General features: G+C 46.9%; 2 protein-coding genes across 2 annotated transcripts; both read right to left on the bottom strand.

Annotated features, from left to right (window-relative positions):
• Positions 1-1,392: 1,392 nt before the first annotated feature.
• fcer1g (Fc epsilon receptor IgFc epsilon receptor Ig) lies at positions 1,393-5,550 on the bottom strand. The gene is made up of 5 exons (XM_084452271.1): positions 5,426-5,550; positions 2,797-2,888; positions 2,319-2,378; positions 1,978-2,010; positions 1,393-1,769 (listed from the first exon to the last, which is right to left on the bottom strand). The coding sequence occupies exons 1-5, from the start codon at positions 5,484-5,486 to the stop codon at positions 1,713-1,715; spliced, it is 303 nt and encodes a 100-aa protein (XP_084308397.1). The 5' UTR covers positions 5,487-5,550; the 3' UTR covers positions 1,393-1,712.
• Positions 5,551-5,947: 397 nt separating this feature from the next.
• Positions 5,948-12,074, bottom strand: ndufs2 (NADH:ubiquinone oxidoreductase core subunit S2). Its single transcript, XM_084451698.1, has 13 exons — positions 11,960-12,074; positions 11,130-11,233; positions 10,699-10,889; positions 10,053-10,173; positions 9,590-9,777; positions 9,170-9,247; positions 8,987-9,072; positions 8,385-8,504; positions 7,646-7,775; positions 7,360-7,455; positions 6,682-6,765; positions 6,338-6,395; positions 5,948-6,197 (listed from the first exon to the last, which is right to left on the bottom strand). Exons 1-13 carry the CDS (start codon positions 12,064-12,066, stop codon positions 6,160-6,162), a joined length of 1,401 nt encoding a protein of 466 aa, XP_084307824.1. The 5' UTR covers positions 12,067-12,074; the 3' UTR covers positions 5,948-6,159.
• Positions 12,075-14,757: the final 2,683 nt, after the last annotated feature.

Raw genomic sequence — 14,757 nt, 5'->3', positions numbered from 1 at the left:
GCCTAGTCAGAGGCTGCGACTTGGGATCGGCCGGTCAACAGGTGGAGGATCGAAGATGGGACGAATGGGACCAATCCGACGATGGAATAAGTCGGTACATGTGTCAACGTCCCAGTCCGACTCTTCCCATATAGGAGGTCCAGCAAAATAATATCAAGCAAATAACATGAAGTGGGCGATGCGCCCCCCCAAAAAATATTTCTGATTGAGTAAATGATTCAAGGTGTCATGCTTTCCCTTGAATATAATCTGTAAAGCGCTCTCTCCGTACGAGAAGCGGGCATGACCCACGTGTTGTCCAACTTGGCGTAAATGTTGAAAAAGAAATGCTGTGTCAGGAAAAGGCCATAATTCTATCTGGTGAAGGTAAGAACGGTGTACTTGCTTTACACCTGTCGCAAGTTCTCTCTCTCTCTCTCTCCTCCTCCCTCCCTTCCTTCTCTCCTCCTTTCCTCCCCCTCTCTGTGGCGCACGCTAGCCTAGGCTACAAGCCGCCCTTCCAGTTTGGTTAAAGCAACACGACAGTTATATTCTGTCCTTACATGCACAAAACCAGCTCCAGTCAAACCAGAAGTGGAATGACACAGGTGAACACCTGCACTTCGAAACCCGAGGACTCTTGATTGTTTTGGCTCAGACTATATAGTTGAAAGTTAGGATATCAAGTGTATTAGCCCATATTTTAGTTATGGGTTTTCAGGACAGTTATGTATGAGCAAAGGAGTTAAACTGTGGGCACTACTGGCTTTAGCAAGTTGACCATTTTTCTGGAGGGAATAATGTAACCAGTAGACCCAATCTTATTTTCTAACAGTTAGCCTGATGTAGGATACAGGTAGGTCACAGCCCCCGGCACTTTCAGTTATGGTCTGACTGTCTGTCTCTTGTCTGTCTGACACACACACACACACACACACACAACTACTACTACTACTACTATACTTAAAAAAATCTTGTTAAGTAGGCTAGACGTTGTAGCATATTAGGCAATAGCAGCAGCTGCCACCTTGTGGCACTAACAAAACATAAAAACGTCATGGTTGATGTGCGTCCTCACTGCAGATACTGTAGAACTCGGCATGGATGTATTAAGCTCCACCCTCAAACACACACACACATTCGGCTAAATATGCAGAAAGGAAACAAAAACACAGGGTGCTAAATAGAAACCAATACATCCATGATAGAAACAAAAGAAGACAAATACGCATGAACAGAAACACACGACAGCCAGAGGAACTGAGGAACTGAGTCGGACAGCTAGTGTGGTCTGAGGTTAGGGCCAGTTGCCATGGCATCAGCTAAAGGAAGTCGACCTCAGAAAAAGCAGAAGCCACAAAATATAGACTACAGCTCACCACAGAGAGGGCTACTTCATTTTTATTATCCGGATCTTAGAAGCTTAAAAAAAAATAGCGACAATGTACAAGTCAAGCAATATAAAACAATAACTTTAGGGAATTGTGCACTTAAGTTCGATTTAGCCTGTATTACTCTAAAAGTGTGAAATATTCGACTTCCCTTTTCTCTTCTCTAAGAATGTGCTAGGCTACATGGGCATATGGTCTATTTTGCCCAACAGGAAATGACAATAAGTGCATACAAAAACAAGAAGCACACGAGCATTTCTGTGAAACGGAAATATAAAAAATGCATAAATGATGGCGGCCCTCAGCCTCTTCGTTTCGACTCCCCCTCATCCTTCACGGCAATCATTTCTTCTGCCCACCAATGGTCTCATAGGTGTCTGTGGCATGGGGGTTCAAATCCTGATAGAGGGAGAGGGAGAGAGAGAGAGAGAGAGAGAGAGAGAGAGGGAGGGAGAGAGAGAGAGCGAGTGAGAGAGGGGGGGAGGGAGAGAGATGAAGAATATACATCTTGAGCTGAAAGTCAACACAAACCAACAATGGGATTCCCCCTCTTCCTCGCATTCTTCCTCCTCCTCATCACCACCACCGCCATGGTAACATAGCCTACCTGGTAGATGGCCTCCTGTCCCTTCTCTTGTTTCTGTTCAGAGAGGGGAAAACAGAGCACATGCTGTTTACACACTCACAGTACACTTACACAAGACACTGCTATGTGTACATGGTTAATGTTCTCCAATGGCGTTGTTTAATTCTTTCAAACTCATTTTGGATTAAAACGATTAGAAGTTCTGATTGCGTGTGTGTGTGTGTGTGTTGTGTGCACACGCGCGCATGCTGTGGCGAGTAGTAGTAGCCTACACTTTACCTACATTAAACGCAACTATTCTAAGTCTGCTAAATGACTGTAATGTGATGTTTAACAGCGTCTAGTGTAGACAGTGTTCTCACCTGTGACTTTGACTTTGGATTGGCCGTCTCCTGTCCCAGCGCAATCAAGTGGTTGGCAAACTGTGTGGTGAGAGAGTGAATTCTGATGATCTTTTTCAACTTCACATCCCATATTCCTACAGTACTCTGCTGAAACAATCCGATGACTGGGTAACACTACTTGGAAGGTTCCATATAGATAACCAACAGATGCTTATCAGGCTATGACCTATTAACAAATATTACTATACAATTCTGTAGTATATACTACTATACTAATAGTAATAACAGTTTAGGACAGAGAATATTGTATTGCATACAGGTCATCAGTGGAGGCCCTTCTAAATATAGTGAAAACATCAACGGCAAAACCTCACTAAGAGACAGACTTTGAGGGAGAGAATGAAGAGATACTGTAGATATGGATGGATGGATGGATGGATGGAGGAGAGAGAGAAAGAGAGAGAGAGAGAGGGGGCAGGAGCGGGACAGGCCTTACCCTCAGTCTGCAGTAGAGGATGGTGAGGATGATGCCGTATAGAAACAGGACGCTGTCCAGGACGTAGCAGATCTCTGGCTCACGAAGCGCCGCTGGGAGCAAGAGACACACGTTTATTAACAGGTCACAAAGACACTGATACTATAGGATAGTAGTCATCCCTGGGTACCATGAATAACTATCAAACTTGACTGTTTATCATCACTTCAGCCAGTAGCTCTCTTAGAAACTTCCATTAAAACCATCTCTGCGGCCAAGTTGTAGTGCCTTCGTAAAATGTTAGGTTATTGCTTTTATCAGTGTTGTATCAGTGTAATTGGTTAGGGTTTCAAAATTCCAGGAACTCCATGGGAATGCTGCCCCACATGAGTAAAACCAGGTTTTTCAAACCTTCACATACAGTCTGACTTTGTGCGGTGTTTGCACGTGTAGGCTACTCAAGTCTTTCCATTTTTAACTGCTAGAATGCTTCCACACCTCGGAAGTGACCCGGCATTGTTCTATGTAGGGAAACAGCAGGAAAAATATTTACATTTGCATCTGCACTACATTGATATTCACAACTAGTTTAAGAATGGATTAAATTGGGCTGTTACATTTTAATTCAGAATCGACAGTTTAACCTAACAGTGGGTCAGGTTTTCACCCTCTGTTGTAATGGAAAGAGTTGGTGGTTAGCTAGAAAACCATAAATGCTCAATTTAGCTACACCAGCAGCAGCAAGCATAGCAACTAGACTGAATTATTAACTACTGTATGTATTTAGTAAAACCGTGAATACAAAGTAGTTGAATTATAAAAGACACAAGGTCTGTCAGTCATTTTAAGATATAAAGATATGCCTTTCTTAATGGACAACATGCCCTATTCTACATTTACAAGCCTGGCAGATGAGAGGCATTTTAGAGAGAGAGCAGCAACTATTAGTATGTATCCACTATAAAATATGTACATGTTTACTTTCACAGAAGTGTGTCCTATCTTCTTACTGTTGAGAGTGGAGTGAGTGGTGGATCAGGATGATGTGGTTGCTTATCTACCATCAGCTTGGGTTTCCTCCCTTGTGATCTACTTGTGAGAAGCAGCTTGCCTTTAAAGATCAGGGGGAAATGATGCACTTAAATATCTATTTGGCTATATCTATCTATATTATTACCCAATACATAGCAGATGTGCAACATGTTATTGTACGTCAACACACTGTCGGCGCAAGTTGAAAGGGCCTCTGTAGCATATACGTGTGTGTGTGTGTGTGTGTGTGTGTGTTCTAGGGTATTTCTGCTGAGTTGCAAGAGTGGCGTTTCAATTTTAGGTATATGTTTGCTTCTCCTTTCACAGGAATGGTTGCTTTCATAAAAGGCCAGAATTAAGGCTACTTGTATATGAATTATGTTGGTAGCCTATGTGTCAATGTCCATAGGTAGGCCTATTTTAAGTTTCTAATTAGCACATTTTATGTTTCCTAATTATTGTTGTTTCCTATTTTTGCTTTGATTATCGTTTCTGTCTCTAACTTTTTATGCCACTATTTTGGCCAGATCTAGTGGTAATGGAGTGGCCTCCATTTAGGGAATTAAATGGAGGCCATGGCCGTCGATGTTCCTCGCTCTGGCCGTGATGCCCTGGCTGAAATTAAAGTGTTCCCCCTGCGGCCACCATGGCTTTTGTGCCTAGCCTAGACCTTATGATAATAGTGGCGTATAGGGGCCCCTGTCAGTGCAGGGCCCTTGGAATCATCCTAACAAGAAGAAAATGTACCCCCCCCCCCCAGTCATCAGAATAGTTTGTTGTTCCTTGAGCTAACAACCTCAGGTAGGCCCTACATATTGATTTGTTGTGGTAGAGGCATTTTCAAAGGGGCTTCTAACAAGCATCTTCAAATTATCTCAAGAAACAAAATGTGGTTCCAGAACCATTTGGTGAATCAACAAGAAAATGAGTAGTAGTGATGTGGATCTACTGCTTCAACATCGTGGCTCTGGGGGGCCAAGGCTAGTCCTTATTGCAGCGGCGCAGGTTCAAATCCGGCCATGGCTCTTGTGCTGCATATCCTCAAATTCCTTCCCTCTCTCCCACATTTCCTGTCTGTCCCTACAAGGCCCTCTCCCAATAAAGCAGAAATACCCTAAAAAAGTTAATGAAAAACAACAACATGGCCCTTTCCAGCTCCTCTACCTGGCCTATAGGCTAAGAGAAAGAGAGAATGATACGGTAGCAGGAAGGATGTCAACTGTCTCTATTTCAGTGCCTATAAAATCTTAAATCAAACCATCTATCGAGTAAATAAAACATGTTAAGCTATTAACTACTTTGGTATTACTTAATTGACATTGCAAAAATGGGTTAGATGGATTTCAAATAATCCCAAACCCTTATATTTCTCAAGAGCTACCTAGTTCCTTTATCTCAAGGGACACGTTCTAAACCTAACCACAATATCCTTTCAACAGAAGGATTTGAACTTTTTCAAGAGAACCTTTAGTCTAACCATTAAACTTATATTTTTTTAACATTCTCATGATCTAAACGAAAGACCACATACATTACACTTATAGCCAGAATCAAAAACAAACAAAACCCTTACTCATGATTTAGCCTTTACCAAATCCTGACTTCCCGGGCTACTCACCAGCAGTGCCGAAGCTCATCCACAGGGGAAGAGCGGTGAGAACCGGGAAAGCGCCCTTCATCGTCGCGACGGCGGACTTCTCAGCGTGCAGGAGTAGCTCGTTTCCTTTACCGGACGTTCGACTGCTGAGCGAGCCGGCGGGTTTGACAGGGCACTAGAACTGTGGGGGCTGCCGACAGAAGTGTTGCGCAAGCGCGCGCACACAAACACACACACGTCGTGTAGCATAGATGTACACACAGCCCCACTACGGTGGAAGTTGTGGTGGAGCCGAGTCCATTTTTTTTTTTTTTTTTTAACTCACACAACCTCTCCCCTCCAACCACCACGCTCTGAAGGACAGATACCCAGAAGTGCCTTTCCTCTCTCGGATTAGTCACCATACAATGACTCTTCGTCCAAGAAATTGTGCTTTAAAGAAATTAGACGACTTATGTGGACTGTCCTCTAGCAGTTCCCTTCCAACGCACTCGTTCTCTGAATTGAAGACCCTTGCCCGTGAAAAATGCCCCAAAGAGAGAGTACAGTCATAAAATATTTAATAGGTTTACCATTGTACATTGATGATTACAAGTGAAGTCGTCTGTCAAAGTGTATCCCTGGTGATGGAGGGAAGAGGGAGAGACAGAGCCTGAGACAGACGGACAGACAGACAGACAGACAGAGCTGGGTAGGTGGGGGTGGGGGTGCCTCTTCAGAGAGGAGCAGCAGAAGACGGAAACGTCCTCCCCCACTCAGCGATCCACTTCTCCAAACACAATGTCCTGTGTGCCTGTTAGAGTAAAGGACAAAACACGACTAGAACCTCGGCTCAACCACACAGGACGGACGGACGGACAGACACACACACACACACACACACACACACACACACACACACACACTTTATTAAAATGGATTCATTATTCTCACCGATGATGGCCACCACGTCAGCTAGCATGTGTCCTTTGGCCATCTTATCAAGGCCAGCCTGGAGGGGACACAAACGTCAACATACATGTTAGATCATGTTTTTCAATATTTGCATTCATGTATTCTCTGATACAGTGACTTTTTTTTTAGTATTCTGAAAAGCTCACACACATGTACAAGTATTACTGTTATAGCAACACCACAATTTAACACTACCCAGTTGTAAAGGGTGATATCTCATGACCGGTGTAAAAAAAATAAAATAATACAATGTATAAATGCCCAAAAAATAAATCAATAGAAAATCTGGGTGAAGGGGTCAGTGATGAGTCGGACGGCCGTACCAAGTGGGCGAATCCGGGGGCTTTGATCTTGCAGCGGTAGGGTCTGCTGGAGCCGTCTGACACCAGATATACACCAAACTCTCCCTGGAAGCCCACACACACAATACACACACGTACACGCGCACACACACACAATACACGCACACACACATTGATTGGAGTGCAGCCAGAACTTTTTTCTTTTTTTTTAATCTAGGTTTAATATAATTGAAGGTGTTTAAAGAGAAGTCTATTACAGACAATACGGTTCTCATAGGATAATCTCTAAACAAGAGCCGATTGTTTCCTGAACCTATTGCTCCACACCTACTGGCAGAATCTCCTAGGGGTGTGTGTGTGTGTGTGTGTGTGTGTGTGTGTGTGCGTGAGAAAGAGCGAGAGAATGTGGTGTGTGTGTGTGTGTGTGTATGTCTGTCTGAGAGAGCATGTGTGTGTGTGAAATAGAGAGAGTGAGAGAATGTGTGTGTTTGAGTGTGTGTGAGCGTGTGAGTGTGTGTGCGCGCGTGCGTGTGTATGTCCGTCAGAGTGTGTGCGAGAGCGTGTGCATGTCCGTCAGGGTGTGTTTGTGCGTGTGTATGTCTGTCAGAGTGTGTGTGCGAGAGCGTGTGCATGTCTGTCAGTGTGTGTCTGTCCCGAGTGCGTGTGTGTGTGCGCGTGGGCGAGCGGACAGCGTCTCACCTTGGGCGCCTCCACGGCCGTGTATGTGGCCCCGGGCGGGACCTGGTATCCCTCTGTGTACAGCTTGAAGTGGTGGATCAACGACTCCATGGACATCTGGCATGGAGAGACAACGGCGAGCGTTAGGCCCCGCCCCTCACACGCCACACTCCCGTCTCACATACACAAAATAACCATCCACTGGACGCCCACTTCCTGGTTTAGCACCCTCCGGCCTGCGACCGGAGAGCTGGTAACAAAGGGAAATGTTGGGTGAACTGTCCCTTTAACGGGGCGCTGGTCTCACCTTCATCTCGGACCTCTTGGGCGGCGCCACCTTGGCGTCGTCCACCTTGATCTCGCCGGGGGGCATCTTGTTCATGGCCTCCAGCATGATGCGTAAGCTCTGCCTCATCTCCTCCACCCGGCACAGGTACCTGGAGGAGGAGAGGAGGAGGAGGAGGGAGGGAGAGGAGGAGAGGGAGGAGAGGAGGTGGCAGGATGAATGGATGAGAGAAGAGAGGAGGAGATAGGTGAGGAGGAGGGAGAGAGGAGGAGAGAGGGAGGAGAGGATGAGGTGGCAGGATGAATGGATGAGAGAAGAGAGGAGGAGAGAGGTGAGGAGGAGGAGGAGGGAGAGAGGAGGAGAGAGGGAGGAGAGGATGAGGTGGCAGGATGAATGGACGAGAGAAGAGAGGAGGAGGGGGAGGGAGGTGAGGAGGAGGAGAAGGAGGGAGAGAGGAGGAGAAGGAGGAGAGGCGGTGGAGGAGAGGATGGAGGAGGAGGAGGAGGCAAGGGGAAGAAGGAAGGGGAGGAGAGGAGGAGTAGGGAGAGAGGGAAGGAGGCGAGGAAGAATACGCTGTGTGAATAGGAGCGATGGCTCTCAACAAGGTTGCTCCCTTTTAAAAATGTGCTGAATACGACAGAATCGGTCACGGTCCATCGACCAATAGTGATCTCCCGTGCGCCAAATAAAAACAGCTGGACACCACTATAAAAGGAGAAACATTCACTGTCGGGCGTGCGTGTGTGTGTGTGTGTCCCACCTGTCGTAGCAGTCTCCGTTGGTGCCGATGGGGACGTCAAACTCCACCTGGTCGTACTTGTCGTAGGGCTGGGACTTGCGCAGGTCCCACTTAATACCAGAGCCTCTCAGCATGACCCCGCTAGAGGAGGGAGGGGGGGGAGGAGGAAAGAGGGGGGGCGAGGGGTGAGAGAGGGGGCGAGAGAGAGGAAGTTGTCTCTTATCATGAGTGTGTGGTTTTCACTTGACTAACCGACTGCATAAGACGATTTTTGCATGTGTGCGCGTGACACAGAGAGAGAGAGAGAGAGAGAGAGAGGGAGAGAGAGAGAGAGAGAGAGAGAGAGAGAGAGAGAGAGAGAGAGAGAGGGAGAGAGAGGGAGAGAGAGAGAGGGAGAGAGAGAGAGAGAGAGAGAGAGAGGGAGAGAGAGAGAGGGAGATGACGGGGGAGAGCATGCACAAGAGAGAAACAGAGGCAAAGAACAGAGAGAGAACATGAGGCAGAGAGAGGTAGACAGAGAGAGAGAGAGAGAGGAAAGAGACGGAGAGAGAGAGAGAAAGCGAGAGAGAGGAAAGAGAGACGGAGAGAGAGAGAGAGAGAGAGAGAGCGTGTTAGTTCTCTACCTGAAGCCATAGTTGAGCGCCTCTTCAGCAGTCACTATGCCGATGTCTACAGTTCGGTTCTTCCAGATACGGTTGTTGGTCAGCATCTACAACAGGAAACATTATCACCGACACATCTTGGTTCACATGAGGTCATGTCGATACGGCTGTATACACGACACACCCACACCCACACAACCATACCTCTTCCACCTCGTCAATTCTTATGGAGAAGTTCTTGCTCCATTCGTAGATATCGTCCATCAGGCCCAGAGGCATGTCCTAGATAACACACACACACACACACACACACACACACACACACACACACAAACACACACACATCATCAGCATTAACACATTCACCATCACCATCATCTTTGCTAATCAAATATTAATTCCAAGGAGCATCTGACGTCTACATACAGTGACATAGGGATGGATTGTGAGATCATGTGACAAAAGCCAGCCAGGCTACTGGCCTGCAGTCTGCGCTAGCCCTGCTATTCAAACCCCCGTTAAAACACAGGCTAGGCCCAGCTTCACAAAAACACACCAGCCCCTGGCTAGCTTGTTCCCCTCCCCCGCGGCGACCTAGCGGAAGCCCCTCCCACTCCCCCTTACCTGGTGCACCCCCCCTGGTCGGACGTAGGCGGCGTGCATCCTGGCCCCCGAGACCCGCTCGTAGAACTCAAACATCTTCTCCCTCTCCTCGAACATCCAGAAGAAGGGCGTCATGGCGCCGATGTCCAGGGCGTGCGTGGTGATGGCCATGATGTGGTTGAGGATGCGGGTCAGCTCGCCGAACAGAACTGCACGCACGCACACACACGTGCGCGCGCACACACACACACACACACACACACACACACAGTGAGCATCGCCACTGATTCATAACACTTTAGCTAACTACTGCCCTCTAGTGTTTCCAGAGGCAAATTACTCAAAGTCACACCACTTCTACTCCACCTATTTGACGCTAGTCGGCCTGTCGGCTAGTCAACCCCTAACCCCGCATTAGATAACCGCTAGCCGGGCGGCGGCGGCGCCCAGGGGCCGGGCCTCCCGGGGGCGCGGCCGCTCTCACCTCTGATCCACTCGGCGCGGGGTGGGGCGCGGATGTTGAGCAGCTTCTCCACGGCCAGGGAGTACGCCTGCTCGTTGCACATCATGGACACGTAGTCCAGGCGGTCGAAGTATGGCAGGGCCTGCAAACGCCACCGCGGGAGGGAGAGGGGGGGCGGGGTTACGTCTTGGAAAGACAACAGGTGCGTCGCACTACGGCAGCAGGCTCAAACTGTTCGTCTTTTTGGTGGATATTATGTTGACGTGTCATGGTTATGATAACGACATGATGTGCTTCTAGAGAGCCAAATGGGTATGTTTTTTGGCCACTGAAGACTCAGAACCTACTACTGGGCAACAATATTAAATAGACTGCACTTTTTTAGCGCTTTTAAAAGCACTTTACAGTGGCCTCTCATTCACCCATTCACACACCAATGGCGGCCAGCTGCCATGCGAGGTGCTAGCCTGCTCAATGGGAGCAATTTAGGGTTCCGTGTCTCGCCCGAGGACACCTCTGAAGTGTGGACAGTGGGGATCCGGGGTTCAAACCGCCGACCCTACGGCCGTCGGACGACCCGCTCAACCTCCTGAGCCACAGCCAGGGCCAGCCCCCCCCCCCACATCTGAGTTTGGCGGTCTGTGTTCTCCATGGGTCTGTGACGTACCTGGAGGTAGGTCTTGTACTCGATGAGCTTCTCCGTGCCGCGGTGCAGCAGGCCCACGTGGGGGTCGCACTTCTTCACCGACTCCCCGCTGAGCTCCAGCACCAGGCGCAGCACGCCGTGGGCAGCCGGGTGCTGGGGGCCGAAGTTGATGGTCAGGTTGGATACCTCCTTCTCCATGGGGTCGTCCTTGTCTGAGGGAGGGAGAGGTCAACGGGACTAAGGCTACATCAACGGTACATCAACGGTACATCAACTCTACAGCACTTTGGTCAACCTCGGTTGTTTTAAATGTGCTTTATAAATCAAAGTTGAGTTGAGGTAAGGATACGGTGGGAAAATGTATTGAGGATGAGCCAAAGAAGGAGAAGCTAAAAACAATATTCCAGACAAGACAACACAACACACAAATTAAGTTAGATGGTGGGACGAACCATTCCATGGCGGGGGGACCCATTTTCCAGTGATGGCTCCGGGGTACATCACCGCCCCAGAGTACTGCTCCATCCACTCTACATCTGGCTGCCATTGCTTCTGTCTGAAAGAGGAGGCAACAGACTGTCTATGTCAGTGGAATAAATGATCTGCGAGGGTCCTTGAAAGACTAGAGGGTGGCCCACGGCTCAATATTCGTACAAGGTTGGGGATTATTCCCCTAAAACTGACAAGTTTACTAATCACCAGTGGTGCTCGTTACAGATAGGCCTAACGGTGCGAACAGGCACAAAGGTTTGACTTTGACTGATTCTGGGAAATGTCTGTGCATAAACAAGGCCTAGATAGCAAGCGATACCCCTCTAAGTAAGTAAGTAAGTAAGTAAGTAACTGTTAGGCTACTAGTAGGGATGTTTAAATGACCAGACTTTTGTTTGTCAACAACTCCGGAGGAGGGTACCAACGTCTCTGAAGCGATGTCATGTTGCATTAGGCTACATGTGTTGTATTGTATGTAGCATATAAAATATATCCCCCATCGCACCGATGATGAGAGAAGTATGTCGGGAAAGGATAGCGTGTAAAAAACAAAACAACATTTGACTTAATGTTTCCCAACCAAAAGCTGTCTAGCATGTTGGCTGCTTGGGCAGGCTAGCTAGCTAGCATCGACTATAATAGGACTGGGCTACTGGCCGGTGCTAGCTAGTGCTAGCAGAGGCTAACGTTAGTTAGCTTGGTTTCTTGTGAGTTTGTTAACACCAGATTTTCAATCCTTAACTAACCAAGATTAAACATGCAATTCTATTTCATGGTATGAGCTTCTCACCTGTTCTGCAGGACGGTGCAGCCAGGGCTGACCAAATTACCATTTAATATCAATTTTGTTGAAGGACGTCCTAGTTTAGTGAGCGACCTCAACATCGTGCCCGCCATGTTGGCTAAACCTGTCACCCGACGTAAACACGTAAACACGTTTTTCTTCTTTCGTGGTTTGCGTATTTGGTAAGACTGCCACCTATCGGTGTTTTACTAGAACTGAAGGACATACCAGTAGTTGGTTTGATCCTGCACTGGAGATAGGCTAACTAGCCTGTAATCTTCATGACCAAACATCTGCAATCGTTTATTCAAATGACTTTATTGGCATGGAAATTCTGAGAACAATTATTATTTCTTTCACCGTTTATTTCTTTAGTCTATTTGCCACTCTGACCGTGTGCCATATAAAACCCTACAAAACGTAGTTTCTAACTGCATTTCATTGGCCTTGTACCCATACTCTGCATAATGACAATAAAGTTTAATTTAAATCTAAAGCTCTGAAGTGTTCCCACCAATGCTTGAGGCCGAGTGTGCTCAGGAAGGCTCAGGAAGCAGGAAGGACTTCGGTCTGTCAGGGAGCGGCAGAGGGGCGGGGCTGCAGGTGGCCCCTGATGAGGACCCTGCAGAGGGGGGGCGGGGGCTGGCCTTCTGGTCCACCACACAGCCATGGAGGTCCAGCAGTGCCTGGGCATGGGAATGCTTGAGCTCTGGCAACTCCAGGACTCCCATTCTGGGAGGGCACCCGGTCCAAGTCCAGCAGGACCTCAAGCCTGCTCGTTGGAGCACTGTGGCAGGGCTGTCTGGAGCCTCTCAAACACCAGTCCCTAGCCTGACCAGCAGGAGGCGCCGTGGCGAGAGCAGAAGAAGTCATCTAGGGTGACCAGGGTCAGTGAGGGATTCCTGTCAGTCATCTCAGTAGCTGGGGTCAGCCCCGTAGTAGGCCAACAGCTGTCTGGCAGTCCTTAGACACACGCGACCGATACAAGGCATACCAGCAAGGACATCTATCAGCTATCTGTCTATCCATCATGGACGCAATGCACCTTGGGAAAGAAACAGAGATATGAGCTTGGCGATCACCTGTTACTAAATTGAAATGTCCACTTGTAACCAGAGCATCTATTTGCCTGTGTTGCCTGGACGATTCCAAGGGCCTTGCACTGCTAGGGGCCCCCATAAACCACTATTATTATGATTATGATTATTATCATAAGGTCTAGGTTTGGGGGGCCCAATATTATATTCTTTCAAAGGGCCCAACATTTCTAGAGGCGCCTGTGCCTGTTATAATGCACTCTAAATCAAATTCATAGATGTCACTGAAACGCATTGTTGTTTTACTGTAGGTGATTTATAAACACCTATTACAGACAGCAGAAGTGTATAGGAACACCTAGAGGGTCTTGCAGGCCTACCTCTCTGACAAAAAACGATTCATGAGCAATATATGATTTTGATGTTGGAATTACGAGTGTTAAGGAATCTTTTTTAACTAGAGTCAGGTGGAAGATTGCTATGGCCAAGTGGGGAAGAAAACCTTTTGGCCTCAACACTAAGTACTATGTTTTTGCAAGCGTAACACTGCAGATCGACCTAAGGACACCACCTCTACTACTTACAGCAGAGATTGGAAAGTCACAAAGACAGAGGCCACATTTCTGCCAAATGTGCTGGTGCCAAGTTTGTAATTAACTTTGGAAAATATGTAAATGTTTTCCTTTATGTGACATAATAGAATACTTTGTTTATCAGTGACACAAAAAAGACATTAAATCCATTTTGATTCCACGTTGTAACACAATAATAGGGCCTGGTCTCCAACAATCAGCCTGATCTCGTACTCACTGTGACAAATAAAGATGTTTGTTTTTTTATTTGTGTCTAGACTTGGACCTCTGCTTTTTCTTTTGACCTTCTTGTTCTCCCTATCCATCTCTTCCTCTCTTCCTCTCCCTTTCTTCTCGTTGTTCATTCATTCTATCTGCTCTTCTCCTCTCTCTCTCTTCCAGTCTTGGGTGTGTGTGTGCGCGCGCATTCGTGCGTGTGCATGTGTACGCGCGAGTGTGTGTATGTATGTGTGTGCGTGTGTGTGTTCACAAACATCTTAAATCAGGACTCTGGGGACACCGGGTAGAGTGTAAAACAATATTGTTTTTACTGGTACTTTACTGACATCTTCTTTCTCTTTTATACAAGACAAGAGGTTTTTGGAGATAAATCAGAAATACATGAGAAGACACGGTGAACAGAACAAAACATACTGCTCATTAAGTTACTCCCTCTGTGATGTCCCCTGCTTATAAGGAGAAAAGGGAGGAATAGAGTTGTTACCTTGGTACATTACAAGATAAGAGAATATATACACAACTAAACACAAAATATGTACGTCTTCTATAACTTCAACAACGCTATATACTTTCTTTTTGGCTTTGAGGAAACAAACAAAGACAATACACTTAAGTCGCTTGGAAAATGCTCATCAAGATCTCTCAAAAGACTGGAGCTCTTAAGGCAGTAAGTGATCAATCAATAAGTGACTGACTGATAAGGAATGAAGCAGCATTGGTTTACTTCCTGTTTTCTAGGCCACATACACAGTCAGGTTTTAAGGCTGTCCCCAGTTTCATTGTGTGTGTTTGTGTGTATGTGTGTTACAGGGTAGTGTAGCGTGTCACAGGGTAGTGTTTTAAAGAGCTGCTTGTGACATATTTACATCTTTACCCAATAACTAAAATATACAAACCTTTATCTCTGAATATCTCCAATCTCTAAATATCTGGACTGAAATGCTTCAGTTTGGAT

The sequence above is a fragment of the Borostomias antarcticus genome (genome assembly GCF_949987555.1).
Source record: "Borostomias antarcticus genome assembly, chromosome: 17".
NCBI lineage: Eukaryota > Metazoa > Chordata > Actinopteri > Stomiiformes > Stomiidae > Borostomias > Borostomias antarcticus.
Note: the sequence above shows the minus strand (reverse complement) of the source record. Positions and strands in the feature narration are given on the sequence as shown.

What these genes read in the sequence shown, in the direction of transcription:
- ndufs2 (XM_084451698.1), bottom strand. Translation starts at nt 12,066, where the DNA reads ATGGCGGGCACGATGTTGAGGTCGCTCACTAAACTAGGACGTCCTTCA. An exon ending in TGCACCGTCCTGCAGAACAG is followed by an intron (nt 11,234 to 11,959) that starts GTGAGAAGCTCA and finishes CTCCTCTTTCAG; the next exon opens with ACAGAAGCAATGGCAGCCAG. An exon ending in GCGCTCAACTATGGCTTCAG is followed by an intron (nt 8,505 to 8,986) that starts GTAGAGAACTAA and finishes TCCCTCCTCTAG; the next exon opens with CGGGGTCATGCTGAGAGGCT.
- fcer1g (XM_084452271.1), bottom strand. Translation starts at nt 5,486, where the DNA reads ATGAAGGGCGCTTTCCCGGTTCTCACCGCTCTTCCCCTGTGGATGAGC. An exon ending in GATGAGCTTCGGCACTGCTG is followed by an intron (nt 2,889 to 5,425) that starts GTGAGTAGCCCG and finishes TCTTGCTCCCAG; the next exon opens with CGGCGCTTCGTGAGCCAGAG. An exon ending in TCCTCTACTGCAGACTGAGG is followed by an intron (nt 2,379 to 2,796) that starts GTAAGGCCTGTC and finishes CTCACCACACAG; the next exon opens with TTTGCCAACCACTTGATTGC.